Below are 13,778 nucleotides of genomic sequence, written 5' to 3' on the forward strand. Positions count from 1 at the left end.
GCTGAATAATTTTGCACGCCCAATTTTTCAGTTTTTGATTTGTTAAAAAAGTTTGAAATATCCAATAAATGTCGTTCCACTTCATGATTGTGTCCCACTTGTTGTAAGATTCTTCACAAAAAAAATACAGTTTTATATCTTTATGTTTGAAGCCTGAAATGTGGCAAAAGGTCGCAAAGTTCAAGGGGGCCGAATACTTTCGCAAGGCACTGTACATAGTTAAACACACACACACACACACACACACACACACACACACACACACACACACACACACACACACACACACACACACACACACACACACACACACACACACACACACACACACACTGTAGTAGATCATAAACTAACGTTTAAAAAGAAGACAGACATTTGTCTATACGGTGTTGTAACGATGTGCATATAGTTAAAGTACAAAAAGGGAAATAAAATAAACATAAATATGGGTTGTATTTACAATGGTGTTTGTTCTTCACTGGTTGACCTATTCTTGTGGCAACAGGTCACAAATCTTGCTGCTGTGAGTTGATCAAAATTGGGTTTGTTTTGAAATTCTTTGTGGGTATGTGTAAGGGAATCTTCTCTCTCTCTCTCTCTCTCTCTCTCCCTCCCCCGCTCTCTCTCTCTCTCTCTCTCTCTCTCTCTCTCTCTCTGTCTCTTTCCACATCTCTCTCTGTCTCTCTCCACATATCTCTCTCTCCCTCCCCCGCTCCCTCTTTCTCTGTCTCTGTCTCTCTCCACAACTCTCTGTCCCACTCCCCTGCTCTCTCTCTCTCTCTCTGTCTCTCTCCACATCTCTCTCTCTCTCTCTCTCTCTCTCTCTTTCTCTCTCTCTCTCTCTCTCTCTCTCTCTCTCTCTCTCTTTCCCTCTCCTGCTCTCTCTCTCTCCACATCTCTCGCTCTCTCTCTCTCTGTCTCTTTCCACATCTCTTGCTCTCTCTCTCTCTCTGTCTCTCTCCACATCTCTCTCTCTCTCTCTCTCTCTGTCTCTCTCCACATCTCTCCCTCTGTCTCTCTCCACATCTCTCTCTCTCTCCAGTGGTCATGGTTCCCAGTCCACAGAGCCTCCAGATTGCAACGCCAGGTCCAACACCAAGTCCATCTCTAAAGCCCTTTACGGTAGGTACAGAAGCTACCTGTCATTTTCTCTCTCTCTCCATCCCTCCCTCGCCCCCTCTCTCTCTCTCTCTCTCTCTCTCTCTCACTTTCCCCCCAAAGCATGTAGTGAGTGTTCTTGTAGGACCCTTTGTCTAAATCAGGGTCCATAAGAGGCAGCATCATCATAAAAGGTGGAGACCTGAGATAAGAAGCAGTAGCATCATAAGAGGTGGAGACCTGAAATAAGAAGCAGCATCATCATAAGAGGTGGAGACCTGAAATAAGAAGCAGCATCATATGAGGTAGAGACCTGAAATAAGAAGCAGCAGCATCATAAGAGGTGGAGACCTGAAATAAGAAGCAGCATCATCATAAGAGGTGGAGACCTGAAATAAGAAGCAGCATCATATGAGGTAGAGACCTGAAATAAGAAGCAGCATCATAAGAGGTGGAGACCTGAAATAAGAAGCAGCATCATCATAAGAGGTGGAGACCTGAAATAAGAAGCAGCATCATAAGAGGTGGAGACCTGAAATAAGAAGCAGCATCATATGAGGTAGAGACCTGAAATAAGAAGCAGCATCATAAGAGGTGGAGACCTGAAATAAGAAGCAGCATCATAAGAGGTGGAGACCTGAAATAAGAAGCAGCATCATGAGGTGGAGACCTGAATAAGAAGCAGCATCATAAGAGGTGGAGACCTGAAATAAGAAGCAGCATCATAAGAGGTGGAGACCTGAAAGCCACGTCAGCTGCAGCTCTTCACCAACCTGAACCTGGTTGTTTCTTCCATTGGTTGCTGTGAGCAGCTTACCAAGGTACTCTGCAACATGTTCAATATGTAGGATATCTAGTGGATGGCATGGGGATATCCTCCATCTGTTGTCAGGTGATCTGTCTCTGACACACCTCCCCTGCTGTGGTGGAACCTGTCAGGTGATCTGTCTCTGACACACCTCCCCTGCTGTGGTGGAACCTGTCAGGTGATCTGTCTCTGACACACCTCCCCTGCTGTGGTGGAACCTGTCAGGTGATCTGTCTCTGACACACCTCCCCTGCTGTGGTGGAACCTGTCAGGTGATCTGTCTCTGACACACCTCCTCTGCTCTTTTATCTGCCCAAGTCAAGGCTGTTCCTATGTCCTCACAATGCCACAGAATGCTGTTCCTATGTCCTCACAATGCCACAGAAGGCTGTTCCTATGTCCTCACAATGCCACAGAAAGCTGTTCCAATGTCCTCACAATGCCACAGAAGGCTGTTCCTATGTCCTCACAATGCCACATAAGGCTGTTCCTATGTCCTCACAATGCCACAGAAGGCTGTTCCAATGTCCTCACAATGCCACAGAAGGCTGTTCCTATGTCCTCACAATGCCACATAAGGCTGTTCCTATGTCCTCACAATGCCACAGAAGGATACAGTATCAAATGGGTTCTGGAGTTGGCTTCATATCCAACAGATAATTAGTCTTGATGAGTCATTAGTGCTTTATATTGAGTCAGATCATATCCCTCCTCTCATCTCTCCATCACCATTCATTATCTATCCCTCTATCATCTCTCCATCACCTCACTCATTATCACTCCTCTCCATCTCTCCATCACCTCACTCATTATCACTCCTCTCCATCTCTTCATCACCTCACTCATTATCACTCCTCTCCATCTCTCCATCACCTCACTCATTATCACTCCTCTCCATCTCTCCATCACCTCACTCATTATCACTCCTCTCCATCTCTCATCTCTCCATCTCTCATCTCTCCATCTCTCCATCTCTCATCTCTCCATCTCTTCATCACCTCACTCATTATCACTCCTCTCCATCTCTCCATCTCTCATCTCTCCATCTCTTCATCACCTCACTCATTATCACTCCTCTCCATCTCTCCATCACCTCACTCATTATCACTCCTCTCCATCTCCATCACCTCACTCATTATCACATCTCTCCATCTCTCCATCTCTCATCTCTCCATCTCTTCATCACCTCACTCATTATCACTCCTCTCCATCTCTCCATCACCTCACTCATTATCACTCCTCTCCATCTCCATCACCTCACTCATTATCACATCTCTCCATCTCTCCATCTCTCATCTCTCCATCTCTCCATCTCTCATCGCTCCATCTCTCATCGCTCCATCTCTCCATCTCTCCATCTCTCATCTCTCATCTCTCCATCTCTCCATCTCTCATCTCTCCATCTCTTCATCTCTCTTCTCTCCATCTCTCCATCTCTCCATCACTTCATCACCTCACTCATTATCACTCCTCTCCATCTCTCCATCTCTCATCTCTTCATCTCTCCATCTCTTCATCACCTCACTCATTATCACTCCTCTCCATCTCTCCATCTCTCATCTCTTCATCTCTCCATCACTTCATCACCTCACTCATTATCACTCCATCTCTCCATCTCTCATCTCTCCATCTCTCCATCTCTTCATCTCTCCATCACTTCATCACCTCACCCATTATCACTCCTCTCCATCTCTCCATCTCTCCATCTCTCCATCTCTCATATCTCCATCTCTCATCTCTCCATCTCTCCATCTCTTCATCACCTCACTCATTATCACTCCTCTCCATCTCTCATCTCTCCATCTCTCCATCTCTCCATCTCTCTTCTCTCCATCTCTCTTCTCTCCATCTATCCATCTCTCCATCTCTCCATCTCTCCATCTCTCCATCTCTCCATCTCTCCATCTCTTCATCTCTCCATCTCTCCATCTCTCCATCTCTCCATCTCTCCATCTCTCCATCTCTCCATCTCTCCATCTCTCTTCTCTCCATCTCTCTTCTCTCCATCTATCCATCTCTCCATCTCTCCATCTCTCCATCTCTCCATCTCTCCATCTCTCCATCTCTCCATCTCTCCATCTCTTCATCTCTCCATCTCTTCATCTCTCCATCTCTCCATCTCTCCATCTCTCCATCTCTCCATCTCTTCATCTCTCCATCTCTCCATCTCTCCATCTCTCCATCTCTCTTCTCTCCATCTCTCTTCTCTCCATCTATCCATCTCTCCATCTCTCCATCTCTCCATCTCTCCATCTCTCCATCTCTCCATCTCTTCATCTCTCCATCTCTCCATCTCTCCATCTCTCCATCTCTCCATCTCTTCATCTCTCCATCTCTCCATCTCTCCATCTCTCCATCTCTTCATCTCTCCATCTCTTCATCTCTCCATCTCTCCATCTCTCCATCTCTCCATCTCTCCATCTCTCCATCTCTTCATCTCTCCATCTCTCCATCTCTCCATCTCTCCATCTCTTCATCTCTCCATCTCTCCATCTCTCCATCTCTCCATCTCTCCATCTCTCCTTCTCTCCATCTCTCCATCTCTCCATCTCTCCATCTCTCCATCTCTCCATCTCTCCATCTCTCCATCTCACAGGAACAGATGGAATATACTTCCTCCACACGTCAGCCAAACATAAAAAGAAAGGTAGACAGCGCCCTGTTTGGTGTGTCTGTCTGTGTGTGTGTTTGGTGTGTGTGTGTTTGGTGTGTCTGTCTGTGTGTGTGTTTGGTGTGTGTGTGTTTGGTGTGTGTGTCTGTGTGTGTGTTTGGTGTGTGTGTGTTTGGTGTGTGTGTCTGTGTGTGTGTTTGGTGTATGTGTGTGTCTGTGTGTGTGTTTGGTGTGTGTGTTTGGTGTGTGTGTCTGTGTGTGTGTGTGTGTTTGGTGTGTGTGTGTGTGTGTGTGTTTGGTGTGTGTGTTTGGTATGTGGGTGTGTGTGTGTGTGTGTCTGTGTGTGTGTTTGGTGTGTGTGTGTGCGTCGGCCCAGTGAGTGTGCATGTGTGTGTTGCCAAGGCTTCACAATCTTCTGCAAAACCAAATGACAGATTCTACGTTATCAGATTCTACGTTATCAGATTCTACGTTATCAGATTCTACGTTATCAGAACAACCGGTTGTGGCTTTTGAGTGTGAAATACAGACATGATAATGTCTATACATGATAATGTATGGAGGTGATCATGCATAGACACGATAATGTATAGACATGATAATGTATAGACATGATAATGTATAGAGGTGATCATGCATAGGCATGATAATGTACAGCCATGATAATGTATAGACATGATCACGTATGGAGGTGATAATGTATAGTCATGATACAGTATAGTCGTGATAATGTACATACATGATAATGTATATCGGCGATAATGTATAAACACGATAATGTATAGACACTAATGTATGTATGTGATAATATATATACATGATAACTTATAGACACGGAAATGTATAGGTGTGATAATACATATATGTGATCATGTATAGATGTGATAATGTATAGGCATGATAATGTATATGCACGATAATGTGTATTTGTAATAATGTAGTGTACTGTACCCTGAGGCTGTAGAACAGAACATACTCTAACCTGTCAGCGAGCAGAGAGCTTTATTTGGTTCTGCAGAAGAGACTGATAACCTTGAAGTGTTCTCTCTCTTTCGCTCCCTGGACCTTCTGTTCTGAGAGGAAGTCACCCTGGCCCCTCTAGGATCCTCCTGCTGTTCTGTTCTAGAGGAGATGTAGAACACTAGAACACTTCCCCTGCTGTTGTAGAACACTAGAGCACTTCCCCTGCTGTTGTAGAACACTAGAACACTTACCCTGCTGTTGTAGAACACTAGAACACTTCACCTGCTGTTGTAGAACACTAGAACACTTCACCTGCTGTTGTAGAACACTAGAACACTTCCCCTGCTGTTGTAGAACACTAGAACACTTCACCTGCTGTTGTAGAACACTAGAACACTTCCCCTGCTGTTGTAGAACACTAGAACACTTCACCTGCTGTTGTGGAACACTAGAACACTTCACCTGCTGTTGTAGAACACTAGAACACTTCCCCTGCTGTTGTAGAACACTAGAACACTTCCCCTGCTGTTGTAGAACACTAGAACACTTCACCTGCTGTTGTAGAACACTAGAACACTTCCCCTGCTGTTGTAGAACACTAGAACACTTCCCCTGCTGTTGTAGAACACCAGAACACTTAATCTGCTCCACTCTCCTAATAACCCCTACTACTGGCAGTCTGTAGTCCTTAGCTCCACTCTCCTAATAACCCCTACTACTGGCAGTCTGTAGTCCTTAGATCCACTCCCCTAATAACCCCTACTACTGTCAGTCTGTAGTCCTTAGCTCCACTCTCCTAATAACCCCTACTACTGGCAGTCTGTAGTCCTTAGATCCACTCCCCTAATAACCCCTACTACTGGTAGTCTGTAGTCCTTAGCTCCACTCCCCTAATAACCCCTGCTACTGGTAGTCTGTAGTCCTTAGCTCCACTCCCCTAATTACCCCTACTACTAGTAGTATGTAGTCCTTAGCTCCACTCCCCTAATAACCCCTACTACTGGCAGTCTGTAGTCCTAAACTCCACTCTCCTAATAACCCCTACTACTGGTAGTCCGTAGTCCTAAACTCCACTCTCCTAATAACCCCTACTACTGGTAGTCAGTAGTCCTTAGCTCCACTCCCCTAATAAGCCCTGCTACTGGCAGTCTGTAGTCCTTATCTCCACTCCCCTAATAACCCCTACTACTAGTAGTCTGTAGTCCTGAACTCCACTCTCCTAATAACCCCTACTACTGGTAGTCTGTAGTCCTTATCTCCACTCTCCTAATAACCCCTACTACTAGTAGTCTGTAGTCCTAAACTCCACTTTCCTAATAACCCCTACTACTGGTAGTCTGTAGTCCTTAACTCCACTCTCCTAATAACCCCTACTACTGGTTGTCTGTAGTCCTAAACTCCACTCTCCTAATAACCCCTACTACTGGTAGTCTGTAGTCCTTAACTCCACTCTCCTAATAACCCCTACTACTGGTAGTCTGTAGTCCTTAGCTCCACTCCCCTAACAAACCCTGCTACTGATAGCCTGTAGTCCTTAGCTCCACTCCCCTAATAACCCCTGCTACTGATAGCCTGTAGTCCTTAGCTCCACTCCCCTAATAACCCCTGCTACTGGTAGCCTGTAGTACTTAGCTCCACTCCCCTAATAACCCCTACTACTGGTAGTCTGTAGTCCTAAACTCCACTCTCCTAATAACCCCTACTACTGGTAGTCTGTAGTCCTAAACTCCACTCTCCTAATAACCCCTGCTACTGGTAGTCTGTAGTCCTAAACTCCACTCTCCTAATAACCCCTACTACTGGTAGTCTGTAGTCCTAAACTCCACTCTCCTAATAACCCCTGCTACTGGTAGTCCGTAGTCCTAAACTCCACTCTCCTAATAACCCCTGCTACTGGTAGTCTGTAGTCCTTAACTCCACTCTCCTAATAACCCCTACTACTGGTAGTCTGTAGTCCTTAGCTCCACTCTCCTAATAACCCCTACTACTGGTAGTCTGTAGTCCTTAGCTCCACTCCCCTAATAACCCCTGCTACTGATAGTCTGTAGTCCTTAGCTCCACTCCCCTAATAACCCCTACTACTGGTAGTCTGTAGTCCTTAACTCCACTCTCCTAATAACCCCTACTACTGGTAGTCTGTAGTCCTTAGCTCCACTCCCCTAATAACCCCTACTACTGGTAGTCTGTAGTCCTAAACTCCACTCTCCTAATAACCCCTACTACTGGTAGTCTGTAGTCCTAAACTCCACTCTCCTAATAACCCCTGCTACTGGTAGTCCGTAGTCCTAAACTCCACTCTCCTAATAACCCCTGCTACTGGTAGTCTGTAGTCCTTAACTCCACTCTCCTAATAACCCCTACTACTGGTAGTCTGTAGTCCTTAGCTCCACTCTCCTAATAACCCCTACTACTGGTAGTCTGTAGTCCTTATCTCCACTCTCCTAATAACCCCTACTACTAGTAGTCTGTAGTCCTTAGCTCCACTCCCCTAATAACCCCTACTACTGGTAGTCTGTAGTCCTAAACTCCACTCTCCTAATAACCCCTACTACTGGTAGTCTGTAGTCCTTATCTCCACTCTCCTAATAACCCCTGCTACTGATAGCCTGTAGTCCAGTGCTCTTACTACTGTGTACTGAGCTCATTCAGATCATGCACATAGCTTCATAGGCAATACCATTCCATATACTGTACATCTCTATGTCATTGACATGCTCATAACCACATTAAACACATTAATTCAATATACAGTACATGCACATAGCCTTGATTGTTTGACATTTGAAGTCAGTAACACAGAACTTTGCATTGTGTAACCCGAGGTTACTTTAAACTCCCATCGGACAAATGGAATCACAAATTACTCACTCATGGATTCAGTAAGTTTTGTTCAATCAGTGTGTTGTCTCTTTATGTAACTCAACATATCCTTGTGATCCCCCATCTTATTCAACCCTCAGCCTGATACCAGCCCACAGCCTCCATCTTATTCAACCCTCAGCCTGATACCAGCCCACAGCCTCCATCTTATTCAACCCTCAGCCTGATACCAGCCCACAGCCTCCATCTTATACAACCCTCAGCCTGATACCAGCCCACAGCCTCCATCTTATTCAACCCTCAGCCTGATACCAGCCCACAGCCTCCATCTTATACAACCCTCAGTCTGATACCAGCCCACAGCCTCCATCTTATACAACCCTCAGCCTGATACCAGCCCACAGCCTCCATCTTATACAACCCTCAGTCTGATACCAGCCCACAGCCTCCATCTTATTCAACCCTCAGCCTGATACCAGCCCACAGCCTCCATCTTATACAACCCTCAGCCTGATACCAGCCCACAGCCTCCATCTTATACAACCCTCAGTCTGATACCAGCCCACAGCCTCCATCTTATTCAACCCTCAGCCTGATACCAGCCCACAGCCTCCATCTTATACAACCCTCAGTCTGATACCAGCCCACAGCCTCCATCTTATTCAACCCTCAGCCTGATACCAGCCCACAGCCTCCATCTTATACAACCCTCAGCCTGATACCAGCCCACAGCCTCCATCTTATTCAACCCTCAGCCTGATACCAGCCCACAGCCTCCATCTTATTCAACCCTCAGTCTGATACCAGCCCACAGCCTCCATCTTATACAACCCTCAGTCTGATACCAGCCCACAGCCTCCATCTTATACAACCCTCAGCCTGATACCAGCCCACAGCCTCCATCTTATTCAACCCTCCGTCTGATACCAGCCCACAGCCTCCATCTTATACAACCCTCAGTCTGATACCAGCCCACAGCCTCCATCTTATACAACCCTCAGTCTGATACCAGCCCACAGCCTCCATCTTATTCAACCCTCAGCCTGATACCAGCCCACAGCCTCCATCTTATTCAACCCTCAGCCTGATACCAGCCCACAGCCCCCACCCTCAGCCTCACAACCCTGATACCAGCCCACAGCCTCCATCTTATACAACCCTCAGCCTGATACCAGCCCACAGCCTCCATCTTATACAACCCTCAGTCTGATACCAGCCCACAGCCTCCATCTTATACAACCCTCAGTCTGATACCAGCCCACAGCCTCCATCTTATTCAACCCTCAGTCTGATACCAGCCCACAGCCTCCATCTTATACAACCCTCAGTCTGATACCAGCCCACAGCCCTCACCCTCAGCCTCACAACCCTGATACCAGCCCACAGCCCCCACTGTCATCCAGACCCTGATACCAGCCCACAGCCTCCATCTTATACAACCCTCAGTCTGATACCAGCCCACAGCCTCCATCTTATACAACCCTCAGTCTGATACCAGCCCACAGCCTCCATCTTATTCAACCCTCAGCCTGATACCAGCCCACAGCCTCCATCTTATTCAACCCTCAGCCTGATACCAGCCCACAGCCCCCACCCTCAGCCTCACAACCCTGATACCAGCCCACAGCCTCCATCTTATACAACCCTCAGCCTGATACCAGCCCACAGCCTCCATCTTATACAACCCTCAGTCTGATACCAGCCCACAGCCTCCATCTTATACAACCCTCAGTCTGATACCAGCCCACAGCCTCCATCTTATTCAACCCTCAGTCTGATACCAGCCCACAGCCTCCATCTTATACAACCCTCAGTCTGATACCAGCCCACAGCCCTCACCCTCAGCCTCACAACCCTGATACCAGCCCACAGCCCCTACTGTCATCCAGACCCTGATACCAGCCCCCAACCTCCATCTTATACAACCCTCAGCCTGACACCAGCCCACAGCCTCCATCTTATACAACCCTCAGCCTGATACCAGCCCACAGCCTCCATCTTATACAACCCTCAGTCTGATACCAGCCCACAGCCTCCATCTTATTCAACCCTCAGCCTGACACCAGCCCACAGCCTCCATCTTATACAACCCTCAGCCTGATACCAGCCCACAGCCTCCATCTTATACAACCCTCAGTCTGATACCAGCCCACAGCCTCCATCTTATACAACCCTCAGCCTGATACCAGCCCACAGCCCCCACCCTCAGCCTCACAACCCTGATACCAACCCACAGCCTCCATCTTATACAACCCTCAGCCTGATACCAGCCCACAGCCCTCACCCTCAGCCTCACAACCCTGATACCAGCCCACAGCCCTCACCCTCAGCCTCACAACCCTGATACCAGCCCACAGCCTCCATCTTATTCAACCTTCATCTTGATACCAGCCCACAGCCCCCACTGTCATCCACACCCTGATACCAGCCCACAGCCCCCACTGTCATCCAGACCCTGATACCAGCTCCCACTGTCATCCAGACCCTGATACCAGCCCACAGCCCCTACTGTCATCCAGACCCTGATACCAGCCCACAGCCTCCACTGTCATCCACACCCTGATACCAGCCAACAGCCCCCACTGTCATCCAGACCCTGATACCAGCCCACAGCCCCCACTGTCATCCACACCCTGATACCAGCCCCCACCCTTATCCTGATACCAGCCCACATCCCCCACCCTTCGAGACCCTCCCACAGTCCCCCCCCCAGGAAGAACAATTTAAAATACAATGAATTCCATTCCCCCAAGAACCCCCCAATGCACCAACAACTAATGAACTAAAGACAAAAAAGGAACACATTCTTTTTTAAATAATGAATGTAAAACAAAGGACATAAAAATCATAACAGCAATGCCAACTGTAAATGTTTGTGTGCATGTCTGGCACTATGACATGTGTGTGGGTGGGTGTTCTTGTATGTGTTTATTTGAATGAGAGTGTGTGTATATGCATGTGTACCAACACCTGCACGGCATCAGCCTCAGGCAAACCGGCATTAGTTGTAAAAACACTGCCACTTAGTGCCATTCAAATATACTTTTTATTATGATTTATTTAGACTTTAAAAAATATATATTTTTGGGCTTTTATCTTTGACCATCATTCTATCTCTCACACAGCAACTAAACTCCCACTTGTCTCCAATTCCACATACCAACCCTCAGCTTCCCTCAGCCCATCCCATCCCAACCCTCAGCTTCCCTCAGCCCATCCCATCCCAACCCTCAGCTTCCCTCAGCCCATCCCAACCCTCAGCTTCCCCCAGCCCATCCCAACCCTCAGCTTCCCTCAGCCCATCCCATCCCAACCCTCAGCTTCCCTCAGCCCATCCCATCCCAACCCTCAGCTTCCCTCAGCCCATCCCAACCCTCAGCTTCCCTCAGCCCATCCCAACCCTCAGCTTCCCTCAGCCCATCCCATGCCAACCCTCAGCTTCCCATCCCAACCCTCATCCCAACCCTCAGCTTCCCTCAGCCCATCCCAACCCTCAGCTTCCATCAGCCCATCCCATCCCAACCCTCAGCTTCCATCAGCCCATCCCATCCCAACCCTCAGCTTCCCTCAGCCCATCCCAACCCTCAGCTTCCCTCAGCCCATCCCATCCCAACCCCCAGCCTCCCTCCCTCAGCCCATCCCAACCCCCAGCTTCCCTCAGCCCATCCCATCCCAACCCCCAGCTTCCCTCAGCCCATCCCATACCAACCCCCAGCCTCCCTCAGCCCATCCCAACCCTCAGCTTCCCTCAGCCCATCCCAACCCTCAGCTTCCCTCAGCCCATCCCATCCCAACCCTCAGCTTCCCTCAGCCCATCCCATCCCAACCCCCAGCCTCCCTCCCTCAGCCCATCCCAACCCCCAGCTTCCCTCAGCCCATCCCATCCCAACCCCCAGCTTCCCTCAGCCCATCCCATACCAACCCCCAGCCTCCCTCAGCCCATCCCAACCCTCAGCTTCCCTCAGCCCATCCCAACCCCCAGCTTCCCTCAGCCCATCCCATACCAACCCCCAGCCTCCCTCAGCCCATCCCAACCCTCAGCTTCCCTCAGTCCATCCCATCTATCTCTGCTGGCCACCCACTTTGGGTTTCTACGCAACACATATCTTTCAACTATGCTGTGATGTTTAATGATACTTAACGATACTGTAGTTATCCCTGAGGATGATTCCTAACATGTACCGGATGATTCCTAACATGTAGCATACTTAATGATACTGCAGTAATGGTAGCATGGTAACCTAGCAGACATGCTATGATATGACTGTAGTTCTCCCTGAGGATGATACTTAATGATACTGTAGTAATGGCACCATGGTAACCTTGCAGACATGCTATGATATGACTGTAGTTCTCCCTGAGGATGATGCGTAATGATACTGTAGTAATGGTACCATGGTAACCTAGCAGACATGCTATGATATGACTGTAGTTCTCCCTGAGGATGATACTTAATGATACTGTAGTAATGGTACCATGGTAACCTAGCAGACATGCTATGATATGACTGTAGTTCTCCCTGAGGAAGATACGTAATGATACTGTAGTAATGGTACCATGGTAACCGAGCAGACATGCTATGATATGACTGTAGTTCTCCCTGAGGATGATACTTAATGATACTGTAGTAATGGTACCATGGTAACCTAGCAGACATGCTATGATATGACTGTAGTTCTCCCTGAGGATGATACTTAATGATACTGTAGTAATGGTACCATGGTAACCGAGCAGACATGCTATGATATGACGGTAGTTCTCCCTGAGGATGATACTTAATGATACTGTAGTAATGGTACCATGGTAACCTGGCAGACATGCTATGATATGACTGTAGTTCTCCCTGAGGATGATACTGTAGTAATGGTACCATGGTAACCTAGCAGACATGCTATGATATGACTGTAGTTCTCCCTGAGGATGATACTTAATGAGACTGTAGTAATGGTACCATGGTAACCTGGCAGACATGCTATGATATGACTGTAGTTCTCCCTGAGGATGATACTGTAGTAATGGTACCATGGTAACCTAGCAGACATGCTATGATATGACTGTAGTTCTCCCTGAGGATGATACTTAATGATACTGTAGTAATGGTACCATGGTAACCTAGCAGACATGCTATGATATGACTGTAGTTCTCCCTGAGGAAGATACGTAATGATACTGTAGTAATGGTACCATGGTAACCGAGCAGACATGCTATGATATGACTGTAGTTCTCCCTGAGGATGATACTTAATGATACTGTAGTAATGGCACCATGGTAACCTAGCAGACATGCTATGATATGACTGTAGTTCTCCCTGAGGATGATACTTAATGATACTGTAGTAATGGTACCATGGTAACCTAGCAGACATGCTATGATATGACTGTAGTTCTCCCTGAGGAAGATACGTAATGATACTGTAGTAATGGTACCATGGTAACCGAGCAGACATGCTATGATATGACTGTAGTTCTCCCTGAGGA

General features: G+C 47.6%; 1 protein-coding gene across 1 annotated transcript in view; it reads left to right on the forward strand.

Annotated features, from left to right (window-relative positions):
• The window catches only part of eps8a (epidermal growth factor receptor pathway substrate 8a), a 183,205-nt gene that overhangs the window by 101,223 nt on the left and 68,204 nt on the right, over nucleotides 1-13,778 (forward strand). Inside the window, 1 exon segment of the mRNA XM_036956775.1 lies at nucleotides 1,043-1,122. Coding sequence (XP_036812670.1) covers nucleotides 1,043-1,122 — 80 coding nt within the window.

The sequence above is a fragment of the Oncorhynchus mykiss genome, chromosome 21 (genome assembly GCF_013265735.2).
Source record: "Oncorhynchus mykiss isolate Arlee chromosome 21, USDA_OmykA_1.1, whole genome shotgun sequence".
NCBI classification, from domain to species: Eukaryota; Metazoa; Chordata; class Actinopteri; order Salmoniformes; family Salmonidae; genus Oncorhynchus; species Oncorhynchus mykiss.